Source organism: Trichomonas vaginalis, chromosome IV, assembly GCF_026262505.1.
Source record: "Trichomonas vaginalis G3 chromosome IV, whole genome shotgun sequence".
NCBI lineage: Eukaryota > Parabasalia > Trichomonadida > Trichomonadidae > Trichomonas > Trichomonas vaginalis.
Window position 1 is genome coordinate 19,110,835 of NC_067206.1, and position 22,213 is coordinate 19,133,047.

The 22,213-nt window shown below is 29.4% G+C and overlaps 8 protein-coding genes across 8 annotated transcripts, besides 18 other annotated features; 4 read left to right on the forward strand and 4 right to left on the reverse strand.

Annotated features, from left to right (window-relative positions):
• The first annotated feature begins 434 nt into the window (after positions 1 to 434).
• Positions 435 to 641: a mobile genetic element.
• Positions 642 to 1,732: 1,091 nt separating this feature from the next.
• Positions 1,733 to 2,378, forward strand: TVAGG3_0126380 (transposase-related family; the record flags this gene model as incomplete). The annotated part of the gene is made up of 1 exon (XM_001311594.2): positions 1,733 to 2,378. A coding segment is annotated over one exon (646 nt), but the record flags the coding sequence as incomplete, so codon positions are not given.
• Positions 1,733 to 2,938: a mobile genetic element.
• Positions 2,939 to 3,181: 243 nt separating this feature from the next.
• Positions 3,182 to 3,210: a mobile genetic element.
• Positions 3,182 to 3,210: a terminal%2Cinverted (terminal inverted repeat of ISTv1 transposon ID:TVAGG3_0126390).
• A 524-nt stretch (positions 3,211 to 3,734) lies between these two features.
• Positions 3,735 to 3,779: a mobile genetic element.
• Positions 3,735 to 3,779: a terminal%2Cinverted (terminal inverted repeat of LTR141 transposon ID:TVAGG3_0126400).
• A 97-nt stretch (positions 3,780 to 3,876) lies between these two features.
• Positions 3,877 to 4,225: a mobile genetic element.
• Positions 4,226 to 4,656: 431 nt separating this feature from the next.
• Positions 4,657 to 4,706: a mobile genetic element.
• Positions 4,657 to 4,706: a terminal%2Cinverted (terminal inverted repeat of ISTv2 transposon ID:TVAGG3_0126420).
• Positions 4,707 to 5,545: 839 nt separating this feature from the next.
• Positions 5,546 to 5,903, forward strand: TVAGG3_0126430 (uncharacterized protein; the record flags this gene model as incomplete). The annotated part of the gene is made up of 1 exon (XM_001311595.1): positions 5,637 to 5,867. The coding sequence occupies one exon, from the start codon at positions 5,637 to 5,639 to the stop codon at positions 5,865 to 5,867; it is 231 nt and encodes a 76-aa protein (XP_001311596.1).
• A 171-nt stretch (positions 5,904 to 6,074) lies between these two features.
• Positions 6,075 to 6,455, reverse strand: TVAGG3_0126440 (integrase core domain-containing protein; the record flags this gene model as incomplete). The annotated part of the gene is made up of 1 exon (XM_051223768.1): positions 6,075 to 6,455. One exon carries the CDS (start codon positions 6,453 to 6,455, stop codon positions 6,075 to 6,077), a length of 381 nt encoding a protein of 126 aa, XP_051108754.1.
• An 846-nt stretch (positions 6,456 to 7,301) lies between these two features.
• Positions 7,302 to 7,793: a mobile genetic element.
• A 179-nt stretch (positions 7,794 to 7,972) lies between these two features.
• Positions 7,973 to 8,179: a mobile genetic element.
• A 664-nt stretch (positions 8,180 to 8,843) lies between these two features.
• Positions 8,844 to 8,937: a mobile genetic element.
• A 771-nt stretch (positions 8,938 to 9,708) lies between these two features.
• TVAGG3_0126480 (N-acetylmuramoyl-l-alanine amidase family) lies at positions 9,709 to 9,945 on the forward strand (the record flags this gene model as incomplete). The annotated part of the gene is made up of 1 exon (XM_001311596.1): positions 9,709 to 9,945. One exon carries the CDS (start codon positions 9,709 to 9,711, stop codon positions 9,943 to 9,945), a length of 237 nt encoding a protein of 78 aa, XP_001311597.1.
• Positions 9,946 to 9,969: 24 nt separating this feature from the next.
• On the reverse strand, positions 9,970 to 10,185 carry TVAGG3_0126490 (uncharacterized protein; the record flags this gene model as incomplete). Its single annotated transcript, XM_051223769.1, has 1 exon — positions 9,970 to 10,185. One exon carries the CDS (start codon positions 10,183 to 10,185, stop codon positions 9,970 to 9,972), a length of 216 nt encoding a protein of 71 aa, XP_051108755.1.
• A 423-nt stretch (positions 10,186 to 10,608) lies between these two features.
• Positions 10,609 to 14,202: a mobile genetic element.
• TVAGG3_0126510 (DNA/RNA polymerases family) lies at positions 10,708 to 14,202 on the reverse strand (the record flags this gene model as incomplete). Its single annotated transcript, XM_051223770.1, has 1 exon — positions 10,708 to 14,202. One exon carries the CDS (start codon positions 14,200 to 14,202, stop codon positions 10,708 to 10,710), a length of 3,495 nt encoding a protein of 1,164 aa, XP_051108756.1.
• Positions 14,203 to 15,011: 809 nt separating this feature from the next.
• Positions 15,012 to 15,388: a mobile genetic element.
• A 193-nt stretch (positions 15,389 to 15,581) lies between these two features.
• Positions 15,582 to 15,780: a mobile genetic element.
• Positions 15,781 to 16,539: 759 nt separating this feature from the next.
• Positions 16,540 to 17,638: a mobile genetic element.
• Positions 17,610 to 17,638: a terminal%2Cinverted (terminal inverted repeat of MuDR-3_TvMULE3 transposon ID:TVAGG3_0126540).
• A 782-nt stretch (positions 17,639 to 18,420) lies between these two features.
• On the reverse strand, positions 18,421 to 19,818 carry TVAGG3_0126550 (pectin lyase-like family; the record flags this gene model as incomplete). Its single annotated transcript, XM_001311597.1, has 1 exon — positions 18,455 to 19,813. The coding sequence occupies one exon, from the start codon at positions 19,811 to 19,813 to the stop codon at positions 18,455 to 18,457; it is 1,359 nt and encodes a 452-aa protein (XP_001311598.1).
• A 139-nt stretch (positions 19,819 to 19,957) lies between these two features.
• TVAGG3_0126560 (armadillo (ARM) repeat-containing protein family) lies at positions 19,958 to 21,437 on the forward strand (the record flags this gene model as incomplete). The annotated part of the gene is made up of 1 exon (XM_001311598.1): positions 19,958 to 21,331. The coding sequence occupies one exon, from the start codon at positions 19,958 to 19,960 to the stop codon at positions 21,329 to 21,331; it is 1,374 nt and encodes a 457-aa protein (XP_001311599.1).
• An 82-nt stretch (positions 21,438 to 21,519) lies between these two features.
• Positions 21,520 to 22,213: part of a mobile genetic element that runs on past the window's edge.

The following is a 22,213-nucleotide window of genomic DNA, read 5'->3' on the forward strand; positions in this document are numbered from 1 at the left end:
AGTTTTTTAGAAATAAAAATGTTTGTATGTAAAGTATTGAAAATATTCTAGATGAGAAGACATTCTCCAGAAGAGATTGATATTGATTGGCTTTGTGAAGCCATCACAAAATCAAATAATGGAGTTAAGTTAACTGATATTTGCGCGAAAGCTAAAATAAATCATGAAGGCAGAGTTATATATAATCATACTATCTTAAAGTATTCCTAGAAATTTCCAAAATTAACCGAAATATAACTGTACAGAATTACTATTTTCGAGATAAAATTCATATGGAAATACTAATTCATAACGCTTTATGTTATATAAAATTTAATTTATAAAAATTTCAAAATAAATCAAATTTAACACAATGAATATAACTGCAATCGAGGTTTTTGACGATTGATTCTTACGAGAAGTTTTTCAAACTTTGAGTTAATGTCAAGACATTAACTCAAAGTTTGGAAGTCTAATAAGGGGAATTGTAGGCTATGAGGTACTGATTATATATCAGTGCCTCATAGCCTGCAATTCCCATTAGAAATCGGAGAAACTTTGTCCGCATAACTGATGATGCGGACAAAGTTTCTCCCATTTCTACTTAGAATGAAAGGGCAAGAGGTATATAGGTACACTATATATCTCTTGCCCTTTCCTTCTTACCTAAAGACTTCCAATCTTATTTTTTTCCAATTTTTCCCCTAAATTTAAATCTTATATAATATAAATAAAATGCATAATATCAATCACAAAAATTAATGTTTATTTTTGTAATTAAAATTGCCGCGCAATTTAAGGTTTTCTGTCACTTTTTTGTGAGCCATTTCGGTACGAAACAATTTGCATTCTTCTTCCTGAAGTCAAGAAAGATAAGCTAGGAAATATTATTGATGACTCAACCGAATACATGAATCCAGTTGAAGATGATGATATCATTAAATTAGTTAAGCAAATTGAACAAAATGTTTCACTTAGGGTCAATATCACAGATATTCCAAGCGAGGAGCGAGTTGATAATGTCTCAAATAATGATGCCGGGGGTAATACGAAGTGAAGTGAAACTCTACATTTAACGTTCCGTTTTTCACTGATAACTTTTTATAAAGAGCCCCTGTTCCTTTGGTATTTATAATTTTGTAATTTTCGAATGTAAAGCGAGGATGGGCTTGTTCGAAAAGATCAATTGCATTTTTTAAAAAAAATATTTTATGTAATTATTTGAAAAATAAATGGCACATAAAAATATTTTTCCCATCATATGATTCCGAATCAGACTCAGATGCTTATGATCCTGATGATCCATCATCTGACGGAGACTTTGGTGATTATTTGGAATCTAATTCTGATGAATTGGATTCTGAATCCAATGATTCAGAAGATTCTGAATTTCATGCTTAAAAATTTTAAATAAACAATCATTAATATCATAAGACGAAATGGTGGAAGTGAACTCAAAATAAGAGTAATTAGGTTATTTTGCCGACCAAATATATTTACAAGGCAAAATATCATACTACATGTCAACCTATTATCAGTATGTTTTGATAAAAAAATTTTATCAAATATCATATTAAAATTAACATCTATATCTATATCAATATCTACACTATAATTTTTTTTATTCAATCTCATAGATTTCAAAAATTTATTTCAATTTTAAATTAATTTATGGTTTTCATCAAAATTGTTTTTTATTAAAAAGCATGTTTCACAATTTTTACGGTTTCTTTCAAAAGTTATAAAATTTCAGATGAGTCGAAAGATCTACGATCTAATTGATATAAATTGGATTCAATCTGCAATTGAACAAATTAATCAAGGTCAAAAACTCAAAACAATACTTAGCAATGTCCAACTCACTGATGGACGCATTATACCATCAATATCTAAAAAAACATTCCACTTAGCAATTAAATCAAATGGAATTCCTGACACAAAATTTAAACCAGGGCGTAAACCAATCGAACCACCTGAGGAATTATTAGATACAGTAAATAAATTACATCAAAAAGTTAAAAAAATCGGAATATCAAGAGCATACGGAAGAATTATTACCGATAAGGATATGTTAATTCAAAGGGAAACCGAAAATGCTAATCATGATTTAGATGATTTACCAATTTCACAATTAAATACAAATCCAATAGGTTTTTCAAATTCTTCAGAATATCTTTCTGAGTATACAAATTCTGATTCTGATTCATCAGCAGAAAAACTTTTTTCTTCCAATTCTTCTGAAGAAGATCCACAAACTGAGTCGGAATTATCTGAAGATCCATATATCGTTCATACAGAAACTACTCAAAATTTGGAAAAATCAACCGATTATTTTAACCAAAAATTATTGGAAACAAACTTTTCAGAAAGAACTGTAAAGAAGTGTTTCAAAATTCTGAATATCGTTCAACCTGCCAAAAATTCAGTACCAAAAGGAAAAACAAAATACGAAGCAGTATATATAAACTTAATATGGCATGTCGATATTCATTTTTTTAAACATCGTCAGGGTGAATATCTTTATGCGGTTATTGACGATAAATCCCGAAAAATTTTAGCATGGGCTCACTTGGAAACAAAAGAAGCTGCGCAAACAAGTAGAGTAATTGACCAATGTTTCCAAAAATATGGGAAGCCCTTTGCTATATGGAGTGATAACGGAACAGAAAATTTTAGGTTTTTTCGAAATTTATTACAAAATGCGAACGTTCAAAGTATTACAATTCTCCCACATTGCCCATATATGAATGGGAAAATTGAAAGGTTTTGGCAAAATGTGGAAATTGAAGACGCCACATGGAATGATTTACAAAGTCTTATAGAAAATTACAATTCAAACCCACACACAAGTTTACCAAAAAACCCGACATTACATACATGGTACACACCTAACAAATTTTACGAAATTTCAGAAAAATATGATTCAAGTAAATTACCGCTTTGGATTGTAGATGGAGTTGTTAAAGATCTAAGAGAGTCAATAAGAAATTTCAACGCTTCAAGAAGGAATCAAAGAAATTGACGAAGTTCCAGAATTTTATTCAACAATTCTTAATCAATTAACAAAAACTATACCGAAACTTATCTTACCATCCAAATCAAATCACATTACATACGGAATAAACATTTAATCTTTTACCATTAAAATTATATTTATACGTTATTTGATTTTTTTACGTCTAAGTTGAATAGGATAATAGCCGAAGATATAAAGTAACTATAGTTTACAAGCTAAGGAACAAATCAGCATTGAAACTAAAAAATGCTGAAATATTATAATAAATTGAAGAAATACTGTGATAGAATACCTAGTTATACTAGATACTATTATAATATGAATTCATTTGTATTGAATATCGATTAAAATAAGATGGAACGTCAATTTGACAGACTCAAGTTTCGAATTAGAGACCAACTTTCATCAGCATAGTATATGTGCGCAAACTACTGCATAATGGTATGCTTATCTTTTCATTTTAAAAAATAACGTATTTGAATAATTTCGTAAAAAATTAGAATTACTCGATATTAAGCATATATGCTTTTCTATCATATATGCTTATATTCTACAATAGTGTTACCAAACATCGCGCAACATCATACGTATAATACAACTTTTTCGTACTTCTTTATCGAATTTAAATAGAACTAAGTTTTTATTTTAAATAAAAGAGAAATAATTCTAATTTGTAATGCATGAAAATTCGGTTCACTTCATTTTTGACACTTTACATATCGGATGTATTATCTAAGAATTATATTATAAAATAATAATTTTGTGTTTTATAAGTTTATTTGTATAAATTGATTCAAAAAAAATGGAAAGACAAGAAGTGGATCTGCCAAATGAAAATCAGATTTATAGTTTTAGAGAGTTACATACATGAAATATGAAAATTGAACTTTGTATAAGGAATTGTTGGCTATGATGTACTGATCATGAATCAGTACATCATAGCCAACAATTCCTTCGCAAACAGCGGGAAACTTTGTCTGAATAGTTTAACATTCAGACAAAGTTTCCCGCTGTCAGAGAGGGAATGGAAGGGTAAGAGGTATATATTCATAATGTATACCTCTTACCCTTTCATTCCCTCGAGAAAGTTCAAAAACTTGGGTGCAATCAGTTCTGATTGCACCCAAGTTTTTGAACTTTGTATAAGGAATTGTTGGCTATGATGTACTGATCATGAATCAGTACATCATAGCCAACAATTCCTTCCCAAACAACCCGAAATTTGTCTGATTCCACACTAATTTTATTAATTTATCTAAACTTTTATCCTCGTCTACAATTTAATCATCAATAATTATCTCTTGTTCTATTTCACTATTATATATATATATATTTATATGATTTGATTTAAAAAAAATAAATAAATAAATTAATAAATCATTTACTCAAATATATCAAAAGTTTTATTTTTATATATAAAGATAACTACTTTTAAAAAAATACCCTATATATTTTTGCTATGTAAACTATTTTTGCCATGTAAACTTGTCATTTTTGTCAGAAGTGAAGTGAACCGAATTTTCATGCACAACAAGAAATAATTCTAATTTATAATCTCATTATTAATTTATTCTCATTTTAATATTTCATCGATTTTTTATTATCGATATTCAATACAAATGAATTCATATTATAATAGTATCTAGTATAACTAGGTATTCTATCACAGTATTTCTTCAATTTATTATAATATTTCAGCATTTTTTAGTTTCAATGCTGATTTGTTCCTTAGCTTGTAAACTATAGTTACTTTATATCTTCGGCTATTATCCTATTCAACTTAGACGTAAAAAAATCAAATAACGTATAAATATAATTTTAATGGTAAAAGATTAAATGTTTATTCCGTATGTAATGTGATTTGATTTGGATGGTAAGATAAGTTTCGGTATAGTTTTTGTTAATTGATTAAGAATTGTTGAATAAAATTCTGGAACTTCGTCAATTTCTTTGATTCCCTCTTCCTCGCAATACAACTCCATATCATTAACTTGTATTTAAAGGCTTCCATATACAAAACTATATATAATGTTTGAAAGTTAAATCCAATCTTTTTCTATTTCTAAAAAAATTGAGACCTAAACACGAGATAGCTTTCAGAAAATTTTCAGGGACATTTTTAATCATTTTTTTATTTATTGTAATATCTTTGTTATTAAATTTGAATTGTTTAATATTTGAATGTAAAGAATTGAATAGTAATAATTTTAGTTTTAATACATAGCTAATTGCTAAGCAAAATAATTAATTTATTGTAATTTTGACATGTAAACTAAAAGGGAATTTAGCCGGCCAAATATGTGTCAGTTTTTGACTTCACCTCACTTCCACCATTTCGTCTTATGACATTAACAAAATAATTTTATGATTTCATGTTGTTTTTAATAAAATTCTCTAGCAAATTCAAATCAAATTTATAAAATTTGGTAAAATATGTAAAAATCAATTAGCATACATCATTGAATCAACAAAAATTATAATCTTTATTCTCGAAAATGAACAAACCAAAAAGCATTAAATATTGTTCGTCAAAAACGAAATCCTTTTAGAACTGAAAGTACGGTATATATTGTGCGTCGGTGCTAGCCAGTAGCTAGCACCGGCGACACAATATAAAATTTTTAGAAAAGTGCCATTTTTAATGGAAGCGTCCGCCATTAACATGCACTGTGCTCAGAGCAACTCAATGGAGAAAGGAATGTACATTCATGAACAAACAGGAACAAACAGAGTACTGAAGAAACACTCATGCATGGATATTATTGCCGAAAGTGTTATCGAGGATTCGATCATGAATATCACAAGATCAAAGAAACCTCAGACAGCCAAAAGAACGACAGGCGGTAAGTTGTATTGTTGTATACGGGGTTAAGGAATTTGACACTTTACAAAAAGTGACAACTTTACATATCATATTTATGAAAATAAGGTATTTATCACAAATATATAATTATATTATAGCTTTCTATAATTAATAAATCTATATTTATTATAAAATGATATTTTTAAAAAAAATATAATAAAATTATATTTAAAATTTTTATTCTAAATTTAATTCTTTTAATTCACCATCGACTCTCTAAAGATTTTTCATTCCTTCGGCCCATTTGGTTAACCTTTTGAACGCTTGGTAAGGAGCTAAATGGATATGTTTTCCATTAATTAAATGATCTGGAAGACTTTTATGAGGTTTTGTGTTATACCGTAGAATCCATCGATGTATATCAGTCCATTTAGCGCAATGCTGCTCAATTCCAGGCCAAATTCTTTCTATCTTGCCGTTTTTGTAGGGACAATGGGGGGTAATGAAAATATGACCAATATTTTTGGATTTCATTGATTCTAAGAAGAACCCCCTATTTTCTTTATGAAAAAAGTGAATATCGACATGCCAGATCATGTTCACGTAATTAGCTTCATAAAACTGACTGACCTCTGGCATGTCGATGTTCGCGCTCATGATTAATCTTTAACACTCTAAAGACTTTTATTATATCATGGACGCTGGGCGTTGGAATGAGATCAATAGGGAGGTAGTTGATTTGCAAAAGTCTTAAAGACTCAGGAATAATCTCATTTTCTTGATTCAGTAGGAATACTCTTATCAATGTGGTTAAGATCTATTGCACGGGGTATATTATGAAGCCAATCATCTGTTTGTGTAATTTGGAGGTTTCCCTGCTTCATTAATTTGAATCTTTGATAATGTCTTCTAGCGTAAAGTAAATCATTGTGGATTGTTTCATATGTTCCAATAATTCCAAGAGTTGCATGCTGGCGATTTGCAAGAGGATTAATATATGGCTCTAATAAGTTACTCACAACCTCTATAAGAGTGGTAGTTATTTCTTTAGGAGGTAGGCCTGTTTTAATATGAAAGTCTTTAAAGGATGGTTCTTCTATCGATGGAAGAGGTTCAACATCAGACTGTGATGTGGAATAAGATATTTTTTCGGAGGATTCATCATTATTGTCAGAAAAACTTTGAGAAGAACTAGATTGTGACTCATCACCAACTGCATGTGCTGGAGTGTCACCAGATGTAGATTGCCGCTGACTGTCACCAGCGGCTTGAAGTGTATTATCACGTGTATTTATAAGCCGTTCAATTTGCTCACGAGCACGTAGTATATGTAGGGGATCAACTGCTGGTTGTTGGTTTAAAAGCCTAAGGAATGATTGTTCACCTCGTGCAACATGGAAGAGTACTGCTTTACGAAATGTCTTAGGATCTATTTTGGGGCGGACTCTGCCTGTGATCAATGGAACATTTGTTAGTGCATGCTTATACGTTGTTTTCTTGGATATCAAATCTCATGAAAATTGTTCCGCCAAAGTAGCAATATTTAATTTTTTTGTTAATCGATTCTGAAATGTTATTTGTGAGAGCTAAATTTTCATCTCTTTCGGTGGCTGTCCATCTGTCTTGGTTTGATATCCATTGATTTTGTATGTATTTTGAAAATTCTGGGAATTTTTCGGCTATTTCCAGAATTTTTTTGAACGTTGGTTCAATCCATTCTTTCTTGCCATTTCTGCCGTATGCAAGATAGTTCATTTTTGTATCTAATATCAATTTGTCTGAACTCTCAAATGCATAATCTTTCAAAAATTTTTTGAACGCCCTCAATACATGAACTGCACACCAATGAAGGATAACTTCTGGAAAAGAGTTGATAATCGCATTTTCGATTTCTTGTGCACAATCTGATATAAAATATTTTGGTTTTACTTTTGCCCAGTTAAAAAATGCCTTGAGACAGAATGCAATATTTTCTGAAGTGTTTGGATAAACCACTGTTTCGTACCGAAATGGCTCACAAAAAGTGACAGAAAACCTTAAATTGCGCGGCAATTTTAATTAAAAAAATAAACATTAATTTTTGTGATTGATATTATGCATTTTATTTATATTATATAAGATTTAAATTTAGGGGAAAAATTGGAAAAAAAATAAGATTGGAAGTCTTTAGGTAAGAAGGAAAGGGCAAGAGATATATAGTGTACCTATATACCTCTTGCCCTTTCATTCTAAGTAGAAATGGGAGAAACTTTGTCCGCATCATAAGTTATGCGGACAAAGTTTCTCCGATTTCTAATGGGAATTGCAGGCTATGAGGCACTGATATATAATCAGTACCTCATAGCCTACAATTCCCCTTATTAGACTTCCAAACTTTGAGTTAATGTCTTGACATTAACTCAAAGTTTGAAAAACTTCTCGTAAGAATCAATCGTCAAAAACCTCGATTGCAGTTATATTCATTGTGTTAAATTTGATTTATTTTGAAATTTTTATAAATTAAATTTTATATAACATAAAGCGTTATGAATTAGTATTTCCATATGAATTTTATCTCGAAAATAGTAATTTACAGTTATATTTCGGTTAATTTTGGAAATTTCTAGGAATACTTTAAGATAGTATGATTATATATAACTCTGCCTTCATGATTTATTTTAGCTTTCGCGCAAATATCAGTTAACTTAACTCCATTATTTGATTTTGTGATGGCTTCACAAAGCCAATCAATATCAATCTCTTCTGGAGAATGTCTTCTCATCTAGAATATTTTCAATACTTTACATACAAACATTTTTATTTCTAAAAAACTTTTTAATTTTTTCTAGGATATATGAATGAAAATAGTTAGAACAAGATTTTGAAGCTCAAAACATTAAAAATTATTAAAGATTTGTATAATATGATTAAAAATGGGAAATAATATGAGGCAATATAAAGGAATATGAATATTAAATAAATATATCTAAATAGAAAGAATCAGAAAAATCAAATTATTGGCGCCAAAAATGTCACCTTTTTGGTGAGCCATTTCGGTATGAGATATGTTTGGATAAACCACAAATTGAAAAATTGGAAATATATGTGTATTTGGAAATTTGGCTGATATAATGTAAAACAACATTTTAAATTCAAGTAAAGTAGTATATGTGGAAGGGTTGTGTGACTTTTTTTGTAAACGTAAGAATTCATACAATATTGAACGATTTTGTATCATTTTTTTTAACATATGAAGTAAAAAATGTATGATTCTTACGGTTTTTATTCTTACGTTTTTGAATAAATCAAGATTTAAAAAATTTTCAAATCGTAAGACATTTACACTCAGCCCATACATAATGAAATATATTTCATCTTTTATAAAAGAAGCTATATATAGATGATGTCAGATATTCCACGATTAATTAAACATTGTTTAAATCCTGAATGGAATCAACGGAGTCATAATCAAAGACCTCATAAATGAGAAAAATAAATTAGAAATTAATGATTATTTGAATTTATGAAATCAATTATTTGATTTACTCTTTCTTCAATCTCTTCTATTCTTTTTGTTAAATCATCAATTTTCATTAATGAGGTGATTCTTGATTGAGGAATAGATTTCAAACTAACCACTCCTTTTATTTTTGAAATTTTGAATCTATCAACTTTAAACATTTTATTCAATTTACATGTTGTCAATTCTTCAAATAATTTTTTATTATTAGCATAATAGTCATTAAATTCTTCAACAGATGAAAAAATTTTTATTTCAGTAATTGGTTTAACAACATTTATTTTTTGTTGAACATTTTCACTTTCTTCCTCCTCTGTTTCATTTATTTTTAAAATCGGTTTCATTTATGATAAAAATAAAAATTAGAATATAAGTGATGAAATATATTTTTTAATTAATATTAAATCAGAAATGGCTGCAGGATTCTTTAAAAAATTATGGGATGGAATTAAGAAAGCTGCAGGGTGGGTTCATCAAAAGATTATTAAACCCATTGCAAACTTTTTGGCACCAGTAGCGAAAACGGCAGGAACTATCATAGGTGGAGTATTAGGTACTAAAGCAGGTAATCCGGCGATGGGAGCACAAGCAGGTAACGCAATTGGTGGAATAGCTGAAGGAATACTTAATAAAATAGGAGGTAGATAGTGGAAAAATAAATAAATATTATTTTTATCTTAGTATCGGTTGTAGTCTTTGATAAACTTTTTCTCCTTTATTTAATATTTCTCTTATTGGGGCAGCTTTTGGTGTTATTGATTCAGCAACGTCACTAATTGCTTCTTTATTCTTAAATATCCAATTTGCTCCCTTCTTCAATGTTTCCCAAACTTTATGCGCTCCTCTTTTTACTTTATCCCATAATTTTTTAAAGAATCCTGCAGCCATAGTTGATTATTTCATTAAAATTAAAAATTCATTTTCATCTTTTAATTTTGATTTTTTATTTATTAATAAATGACGACTAACTATTTGGTGCCAAACACTAAACCGATTAATGGAAATGTGTTTCATTCATTCGAAAAGATAAATGAAATATTCGCAAAGAATGACGGTAGAAGATATTATAGAGAACTTGAAAGTTCATGCTATGACTCTGATGCTCCATATTTTGATGATAAACAAACTCATTTAAGAATTACAAATCCGGCTCATGATGTGAACCAATTAGGTGACACATATATTAAACGCAAAGTTAAAGCAACTCTAGTTTCAAATAAAGCTTTCACATGTGATGTCGCTTTTAAATGCATGCGTTTAAATATAAAATAAATCTGCGCTATTCATTTTATATAAAAATAAAATAAGTGTTTAAGGGTGCCCACCTCTTTGATCAACTTCATAACCATCATTAACGGTTCCTTTTGTCTCTTCTGTGGCATTTCATTAAAAATAAAATTTTAAATTGTATTAAATAAATGGCATACAACATCCATTTTCACAACATACAGCCTTAGTGTGTGCTCCTGTTAATGCAGTCTTACCAATTGTTAAGCGAGTCATTGACCCGTTTTTAAGTTGTAAATTAATATTCTGACCATCAAATATCACTTTATCATTTATTATATCTAAATAATTTTTAGGTGTTAATTGTTTATTTTGTCGTAAACTAACACCTTTCATTTTTTGTGCAATCTTTTTAAAATCACCTCCATCGATTGAACCATTGAATGATGTATAACACTTAGGACATAAAGCAACCATGTTATCACCTTGTTTCTCAATTGCTAAACCCAATAACTTCTTCTCATGTGCTTTTTCTTCAGCTTTATTCTTTAATTTAGGTTTACATTTCTCATCAAAACAGAAGAAATCAAAAGGTGCGAATTTGAAAATGTTTTTATCATAAAATTGTTTATCAGTAACAATTGCTTGAAATGCTTGAGTGTTAGGAAGATTTGGGTCGCCAGCGATTGCCCAATAAGATGAATCAGTATCACCTTCAATGAAATGAAAACGATTAACATCCATGCATTTATACATAAAATCATAAATGAAAACCAAATACCAGTATTTAGCATTATCTAAAGTGAAGAATGCCTCTTGTAAACATGTATCACATCTATAAAATCTATCTTTAAGCATCACTTGATATGTATCTTCACCTATTTCTCTTATGTTTTTAAACTTATTTGACATACATGCAACGCGTGACTTCTGTGCATTCATTATTTTAGTCTTTGCGTAATTTTGTGTATTCATTGCATCGTAACCATATGATCCATTAAGTGAAATCTTGCAAAATAAACTTTTTCCTTTATTTCCTTCTAATTCAGCCTTTTGTCTTTCGTTCATAAATTTGTTCGCAAATTCATTAAAACAAGTGTTTTTCGTAAATGTTAAAATTGATTGAATATCATCGATGATAAAATGAAATCTGTCGATTAGATACCAAAGATAATAAGAAGAAAATGGTTGATATTGGTTGTGTGTTGATGCTAACTGAGTTAATTTCCTCTGTTTCTGGTCAACTGGTAGATTGTTTGATTTCATGTAATTATACATAAAACTGCCAATTGTTTTTTCATCTGTGATAATATCTAAGTTTCTTATTATCGGTAAAAAGTTAATGTAATCATTAATGTATTTTTCATCAATGTGACCCTTTACTTCAGCCACGAATAAAGTATTTTTCTTCTTAATAATTCCCAGTGCTTTTGCTTTCTTTGTTGCTGTATCACAAATGATAACACCATTCAATCTTCCCGGCATATACATTTTATGGTCAGTATATTGAATGAAATCATGAGGATTAGATGAAAATGATGAAGGATATAATGAATTAAAGTCAACTCCAACGAAATGAGTCATAATGTTGGTGGTGTCCTCATTTGATACAGTTTTAGTTTCTGGATTATATGAAAGTTTATTAATGTGCGTGATTCCTTTAAGATTAACACGATGTTGAACATTTGATAGACCACCAGTAATTCCATTACGGAGAATGTGATAAGCTTCAACTGAATCTAAAGTCATTGGTAAATTATTTTTTAATGCATAATTTCTTAAATTGATTCTTAAACGTTGAACATCTTCATCTTTATTTGATTTTACGACATTGCAATAACAACACATTAACTGACAATTTTCTTTGGTATGTGGTTTTTCATTATCTATTCTATCCAATGTTGGTTTATTTGCATATGTAAACGCTTTACCACACATTTTGCATTTAGATGAAAGGATTAAATCGTGATAGTATTGATAGTCATCCATTGAAACATTGTTTTTAGTATCCCTTTCCGCTTTTTCATCTTGTTTCTTATATGATTCAATTTTATATTTCCAATACTTTTTCGTTAATTCAAAACTTGATTCTATCTCTTCCTCAGGATATGTTTCGTTAGGATTGAAGTTCTTATATGCTAACGCGTAACGAATCATTGATGCATTCGATGATAAAGAAAGATTATGAAGCATATCAATTTTATAAACAAATGTTTCTTCGATAATTTTATCAATTGGGTCAATCATAATTTCAACGTCTTTATTGCAATAATGAATAAAATATTCTAATCTATTCTCAAAATTTTTAGCATCATTGAGATATATTTGATAATCTGAATCGGATATTGTTTCTTGTGTTAATGCTGAATAAAATGAATCTTGAGTGAATGGTTCCTTTTTATATAATTCATCTTCGTAATTCTCCCATGTGATGAATTGATAAGGGAAAAAGGATTTAACACGTGATTTATTGTTTCCGAAATCTTGAGTGAATTGGTCTAATGTTCCACCCGCTATATAATTTCTGATGTCAATAAATCTTAATTCATATGGACAGTTTGTTTTCTTTACTATGACTTGCTTAAATTGAGAAGAAGAACCCAGCATTGATTTTATCTTCCATTTTGCAGTATTTAAATCACGAAGAATTAAATTTAAATCAAACTTTCCCGAATTAAAACCTATGATATTCACTTTATTGAATTCCTCATCTAGAAGTTCTTTAAATGCTTCCTTCTGTTTTTCATTTAATGTATGGGACAAAGTCCCCGCCGTTTGCGGCTTCATTAATTCTTCATATTGTTCAATATTTGATTTAGCAACTAATGAACAGGTTGAAAATAAAAATTCAATCCAATCAGAGATGAACGAATCACTTGATGTTAAGCAAAAATTCCTCGTAAATGTTTTATCACGGTCTACGACCTCGCCGCTTTGCGGCTTTATTTTGACAGTTGATGATACCATAAATGGTTTTAAGTAAGCGTTCAAAGTTGCACATTCAGAAAGTTGAAGTTCTTCTTTAGTCTCTAATGTTTCGAAGTCAAAAGTAATATAATATCTTGTTGGTTTATAATATTCCTGCAAATTATGTGCTAATAGCCATTGATATATCTTCTGTTTCGTGATATGTGGTGCATATGGTTGTTGTGTGTTTTGCAATTGAACGTCTTGAATTAATCTTCCATTATTTTCTTTACATTTCTCACAATGTTTTAAAAATCTTCTTTGGTTTTTCCTTTCTGGATCATCACGGATAGAATATACTTCTTCTTTGCAAAAGGGGCAAACTCTATAGCCGGTGAGTGCTTCAACGTCTGTTATTCTATCAGCGTGAAGCTTTCCACATGGACTCTGTGTTAATAAAATATTTACTGTTTCAAATTCTGGATCTATCATTATTGATTCCACTAATGGAAAGTCTACCTTGTTAATGTCTACGTCTTCTGGTTGAGGATCACAATAATAGAAATCAATATTAACATTTAACATTCTCGCTAATCTCTCACTTTCTGATGAAATGTCAAACCCTTCATATGAATCTATTGCTTCATTTAAATAACTTCTACGAGTTTTAGGATTAACACCATCAGGAATGTTATAGAAGCGTTTAAATAACCTTCTACCTTCTGCTCTTATTTGATTATCATTCATTTTAGCTGTTCCGTTTTTATTCATTTATGTAAGAATAAAAATTAAAAAAATAAATAAAAATAAAGTTTATTTTTTAAAGCCCATAAAATGAATTAAGAACACATAAATTTTTATCATCTGCGACGTGACGAATACATTTTAATTTACTCAAGAATGCGTACCCTGATACATTAAATCTAATTCCTGTCTTATTTAATTTCACAACTTTGAAAAGGAATGTATGAATAGCTATAAAATGATGAGAAGATGTTTTATGGGTTGCTTCCATTTTTTCTGAAATAAATGAATAAATATAATGCTTATACGTTTTCATATCTTTTATGTTCTTAATAACGAATGGTATAGACCTTTCAACTTCGTCTTCCTTCGGTGCTGTTCTTTCATATGAAACATTATTGGTATCTTCAATAATGAAACCACAATCACACAAAATTTTATATGTTCCAATTGTTTCTTTTGATATTTTATCTAACAAATCAAAAACTTTATCAACACCTGTACATTTATTTAAATAATAATTTGTGTAAATATCATGGTCTTCTTTCTTAATCGTATTTGTTGCATATGTTACATTTTTCAGTGCTTTTTTGAATTTTTCAGAATCAAGAGGAGGTGAAAGTAATATACATGGATAATCTCCATCGTCAATAAACTGAAGCTTATGTTTATGAATAAATTTTGTGCCTTCTTCTGAAAGTGTTTCGTCAATATCACCATCTAATAAATTTTTAGTAGATTCCAAAAAGTAATTTTTATATCTTTCCTCATGTGATTTTTGAACTTCTGATTCTGAAGCTGGGATATTCATTAAACCCTCTACTTCATTCTCAACATTTCTCAATTCCTTAATTTTTTCATCTATTTCATTTCTTAATTGTTCCAATTTCTCAATCTCATCGTTATAATATTCATCTTGTTTAATTTTTTCTTCAAAATATTCAGGGAAAACATCAGGTTCTTTAGGTTTTTCTTCTTTAGATGTGGGATATAAGAAATTTATAACATCATCTTTATTCATTTTTCCATCATAATCAAACTCATTTAAAAACTCCGCGAATTTTTGACAATTTCTTAAATAATATTTATCAACCTCATAACCCGCCTCATCTAATATATCCTTTATTTCCTCATTTGTGAATCCCAATTTTTTAACGTCGTTAGTTTTGACGCTCATTTCATACGAATTAAAGATAAATTATTTTAAAATGTATGGGCTGAGTGTAAATGTCTTACGATTTGAAAATTTTTTAAATCTTGATTTATTCAAAAACGTAAGAATAAAAACCGTAAGAATCATACATTTTTTACTTCATATGTTAAAAAAAATGATACAAAATCGTTCAATATTGTATGAATTCTTACGTTTACAAAAAAAGTCACACAACCCTTCCACATATACTACTAAGTAATGAATGAGTTGCATCAATAAAATGCTCTTTCACAATTTTGATTATGTCCATAAATTTGAAAGAAGCATAATAAAAGATTAATTTCTTTGGTTTGTTGTAATTATCGACATCGAAATAAATTAAATCATTTGGTGACTCTTGCTCTTTGATACCCTTAAATATTTGAGTTGCCTTGAATTGATTATCATCGTACAATGTACTAAAATTTATCAAAGTTTGAAACTTCCATTCAAAAGATATGGAAAGCAGACCTTTTCTTTATTGAAATACGAAAGTCCCCCTCAATAAATTACATTACGATACATATCTTATAAAACTTTTGTTTTATAAGATATGCCGAATCTCAAAATACAGAAATGCCCATATAAACTATACGAACTTACAATATGCATGAGATGGATAAACCATACACATGCTTCTACTCCTTTGGTTTTGAAAATTAAATAAAATTTTTCTTATATACAAGTTATTACGCCATTTTACTACTATCACTCATATATACACTAGGATTTAAAGTGATCTACCATTATATCACTGAACTTTAGGTTTAATAATTTTAGATAAATTCTCAAAATCCTATCCTATTTCTATATTCTGCTTCAACGCATATAGTATATAGTATACCAAATTCATATCCTTAATATTACATTCAAATTCCAAACTTGACCAAATTATATAATATAAAATATCTTACGCTTTCGATATCTGATTAAAATAAGTATCAAATATTCATATATAGGAAACATACAATTGAGTACTATAATTATTCCAAAAATTGTAAGAATATGAGATTATGCAATCTTATGCAACATCAAGTTGGATTCAATCTTGATATATGTTAATGCCTAGTGGTAGTACTGATATTTCACCATAGGCATTATAGGTCTATCTATAACAGAAAAAAGTGCCAACTCGGGGCAGTGGAAATGATTTTCCCGAGTTGGCGCTCCTCTTCCTGAATTGTTTTCATTTGATCTGAAGATGCATTCAAAAAAGATGGCCTGTTAAGTGGATCATCCAGATCAAGTTTTTTGTCCCATTCAATTTGAGCCATTTTCGGATCACCCCCTGTTTTATAAAATTAATAAGAACCCGACGATAGCATTGTGATAATGTGTGGTATTTCTTTGTCTCATCTTTGATTTGATTGTGATTATGTGTTCCATTATATTCTGTTAGGATATATTCTTCATCATCCTTTAGAAATGAGATACATGCTTCACATTTATCTGCACTGCACCTGAATTTTAATTTTGTTTCCCCAAATTTGGATTTTTTTTAATTGATATGGACAACCTGCATGGCATTCGTTATCAATGACAGCTTTCATAGCATCTATATAAGATAGCCTTTCTTTAAGTTCGCATGGGGCATTGATATACATCAAAAAAATGAAATGATTTCGATATCAAAAAGAATATTCAAAAAATTTGAAAAAATTCACAAATCTCGCTTTCTGAAAGAAAATGGCCTCTTAAACTTTGTGCATATATTCATCTATATGGCAGAATGTATCAGTATATTATTTAGCCAACACAACTTATCTGGTGTCGAGAAAATTCAAAAAAAGCACAAAATTTGAAAATTGCTCGGTTCTACATTCAAAATAAATTTCATTAATTTTTTACGTACATATTAAGGTACTTATCTTATACATATATAATCTTCATTAGATATATACATGATAAATTAAATGAACCTTGGCAATTATACTTTATTAAATAATAGTTGTTTATACATTATATTATCATTTAATATTATTTCGATAATGAAGATTTTTTTTCTTAAACGAAATTTTTACCTTATTAACTTTTGATGGAAATCCGCAAATCTAATTTAATAAAGAAAGCTGCGAGTGAAGCGAGCGGCTTACGTTGAAGATTTCTATCCAAATCTTTGCGGATATTCCTCAAATTCTTTATGAAACTCGCAACAGTTCCATAAAAAATTTTAAATTCTAAACTGTCGAAATTACAAGATCGGTAATTCACACCCTTCATGGGTGTGTCACTTTTTAAATGCGTCACTTTTAGCTAAAATTACCCCTACTCGTAAAATTTTTTGATAAGGAATCAAAAAATTTTTGACGTAATTGAAATATATTTAAGCTAAGAATTGGAGGGTGTGAGTACTATTGCATGAAATAGTATCTCACATCCTCCAATTCTTCCTATGGCGTCGAGAAAATTTTGGTGAAATGCGACGACATTTTATCAAAATTTCTCGACGCCATATAGAGAACTATAGTCTGCGAGGTACTGATTCTATCCATGTACCTCGCAGACCATAGTTCTCAGCCAAAATGGCTAAGAATTGGAGGGTGTGAGTACTATTGCATGAAATATCTTTTCCTCTACTCAAAATTAATATGAACTTCACCAAAAATTATTTTTAAAATTTGACACTTTACGTTGTAAAGTGTTAAATTCCTTAACCCTGTATATAAGACCACCTATCGTACTTCTTGACGATTATGATTTATCGGCTCCAGCTAGTGAATAAAGGCTAGTTTACATATGAACGTTTATTTTTATACGTATACGCATACATATATGTGCCCGTATGGTGTCGCTTTTTTGTCACTTTTTATATTGTGCCGGCTCTCGTAGCAGAAGCCGGGTGACGCACAATATACACTGTACTATTGAATCATGTTCTATTTTTCTTTTTACCAGTGGATTTCCGGAATGTCATAGCCATTTAAAAAAATTCTCAGTAACCTTATCGAAAGCCATAGCCATTTTTAAAAAATTGCGACTTTTCCATAGATAACCCGTTCATACAACAAATTAATAATAGATAAAAATTCTAGTTTACAATCAAATAAAAAAAACTATATATATAATATACACGCATAAAAATCTATTTCATGCAATTTCATGCTCTTCTTCAAGATGAACTTCCTTTCCAACTAGTTTCTCCAATTCTGGCTTTTCTCCGACTTTGTTTGGATCTGTTTTATCATGCATGAAGTTCTCTGGTTCATCTTCGATGTCATCACTTTCATCTCCGAAAATTGAAGTACTAACTCCTTTCTGATCGGAAGAATTACCTCCAAAATACATTTTAAGGCCAACAATAAGCATCATGATGACAATTGCATAAGCAATAATCATAATTGTAGACTTATCCAAACCATGATCAACTTCTTCAACGAAAGTATGCCGGCTGAGTGGAGTATTATGCTCATTTCCTCCTAAGAAGATGGGAACAAACTCGTTTCTGTTTACTTCTTCGGTTTCTACGTGGAATGAAATTTCTGTTAAATTTTCAAGTTCAATTTCCTTCTTTTGGCCTTCTGTGCATTCTTCATTAGCACTTTCTCCATCTGACTCTTCTACAATCTCGTCTTTAAGAATGCCGCCGAAGAAAGATTTCGTAACTTCGATTTTAGCTTTTTTAGAGACTAAAATAGAAGGATTCTTTGCCAAATCGGAAAAGTATGATGAAAATACTTCGAAATCTGAGTTGTGAGTAACAACAAGAGCAGTTGCGATATCTGCATTATTTGAAACGTAAATAAGTCCGCTACTTGTAGCATTCGTATACTCTAAGAATGTAGAAGCGTGTGATTTAGCTGTATTGTTAAAGAATATGTTGTTTTGGATGGATGATGATAAACATCGAGTCAACATTAAAGCAGAGACTTGTCCTTTGCATACATTGAATGTAAGGTTGTTGTTTTGAATAACGGATTCGAATACATGGAAAAGAGATACACCTCCACAAAAATTCGTTGCATTATTTTCAGCAATTAAGGAGTTGTTGATACTAATGCTTGCGGAGTTTGATACTCTTATAGCTCCACCAATCTGGAAAACGTAGCATTGTCGGATAACGCAATCAGAGATATCTACAATTAAACCTCGAATAAGAATAGCACCACCTTCGACGGAATTGAAGAAGTAGTCATGTTGTACACATTTCAAGAATTGACAATGAGTTATAGATGTGACAGTCGAATTAATTTTTTGTTTTTCTTTAAATAGAGTTCCATTTATGTTTTCATTATCAAGATGAATTGCTGCGCTTAGGATATCTGAAAACTTCGAGTGTGTGATTTGATAATTTGTCGATGATTTACCACTGATAATCGTACTAAAAGATTTCGAAAACTTCGAATTTTCTATTCTGAAGAATGAAACATCTCTCTTTGATGGTATAGAAAACAGCGGTGATCTACTAGTGATTGTAGATAATACCGCTGCTCGAATAGTAATGTTCATTCAATAAGAAATCTTTTCCTGTCACGTTTTTGATTTCGTCTTTCAAATAAATGATTGTTAGCGAACAATAATATTAAATAATGTAATGAATTATGGAATAACATATAAACTTTGACTTAAATCCACATTTCGCTTATTGTCTATATGGATGATTATAAATTTGAAGAAAATCAAAAGAAAAATCGTGTACAGAATGATATAGAAAGAAATGCTGAAAGCGATGATGATATTTTGCAGTTAGAAAAATGCATTTCGGCCATAAATGATATTTCAATTTCAACTGTTGTTGACGAAAAACAGTTAGATTCGCAATACAACGTAATATTACAAATATTATCACAAAATAGTTCATTAGTTATCAATCAAAACGTTGAAGATCCTCTAGTATCATTCATAATTCATAATTTACAGTCAAGATTTATGAATATTGTACAAGGAGCATCTGCATTGCTTAGAGCATACGCAAAAGACACTAATTGTAATCGTTTAATATTTATCCAAGATGAAAATTTAAATGTAATCATTGGTTTTCTCAAAGAAGGAAATGATTGTTTTGCAATCTCCAACATTTTTAGCGTAATCATTGAGATTCTAAAAGACCAAGACGCATCAGAGACAATTATTCAACAATTAAATTTAGATATTTTAACGGAAATACTAAATAATACAATAAATAAGATCATTATAATTAATTCAGATCCAAATAGCAGTGTTTTAATGCTTAGGATGCTTGTATTTTTGAATGAATTAATTTATATGACCAAAAACTATAAATTAGCAGATTTAATCAACCAATTCTTAACAACCCACATTAAATTTATTGATACTATTGCTGATCCAAATATTATTAAGTTTTTTTGTTGTATTTATCTTAATATCCTCTCATATGTTCAATTTGATAAAGAATTAATATCAATATTCTTTAAATGGATGGATGTTAATAGTCCAGATGTTCTAAATTTGATTATTAATATTATTTGTAATAATAAATATCCTGGCGTTCCTCCATCGGATTTTATACTTAAAAGAATGATTGGATGCAAAGACCCACAACTATTTAATACACTTTGTGATGCAGAGGTTGCTTTATGTGAAAGAAATCAAAGACATTTAGAAATTATTTTAAAAGACAGCAATGAATTTATATCAGCACTTATTGCAATGGTTGATGAAAATCCTTATAGCTTAGGAATACAAATAGCACGGTTTCTTGCTTATTTGATTTATCAACAAATTAGCCCAGAATTTATTTTATCATCTGGTGTATTAGGTGTTATATCTAGCTTTGTAGATTCAGATTCAGCAGATTCAGTTGAATTTGTTGCTTCATTGTTTAATTTATTCAAAACACCTTCAATTACGCATCAAATATACGAATTTTTGAATGAAAACGATATTATAGAAGAAATTGAATCATGCGCTGATAGTGATTTCCAAGATCTTGCTGATATTTCTTCAGAATTTTTAGATGAGATTGAAAAATATCAGAATTCAGAGAATTCAAATGAAAAATCATAGAAATCCTTAATTTATTACTTGCTAGAGATGTTTTTAGTCAAAATAAGCATATCACAAGAAATGATCAAATTATTAAATTTTGATTTCCAGTCTAAAGCGATTGTAGTATTCACTGTACATGTGAGATGCATGTTCATCTATTCTTTTAGTTTGGAAATCAATATTGACCGAGAAACTGATAGTGCAGCATTATTATATGATAGAGAGATTTGGTAAGTTACTATCAAATTTGTAAGTAAGGGAAAAAAAGTAAGAAAGAAAAAAATTTAAAGAAAATAAAAAGCCACTCGCTTCGCTCGCGGTTGACAAAAAGAACAAATTCGTAAAATAATTGTATGAAATTACGAAACTAAGCCACCCGCTTCGCTCGCGGCTTAAGAAAAGAACAGATTCGAAAAAAGATTGTATGAAATTACGAAACTAAGCCACTCGCTTCGCTCGCGGCTTAAGAAAACATCATATTTCAGATTATCGATACTAAAAATTTTTTTATTTTATTACATTTTTTAAAGCTTCTTAACTTAAATCATGGAATGTCTCAAAGACAAAAGTAGCATACAGCATGTAAAGCTAAAGAAAGATAATCATAATTAATACCTTAATTTTTAATATTACGCATTTTTAGGTGCAAAATTTAAAAACATTCTAATACAATAGAGCAGTTTCCAAAAGTAGCATACAGCATGCAAAGCTAAAGAAAGATAATCATAATTAATACCTTTAAAGTTTAAAATCTTGATTTTTTTTAAAATCAAATATTTATAACTTTAATACATACAGCTTAAACCTTATACTTGTTTTCTCTTGTGAGAAAGCAATCTTACAAAGCTAACAATCCTAAAAAATAAAGAATTAAAATTTAATAATTTAATCTAAAATTAA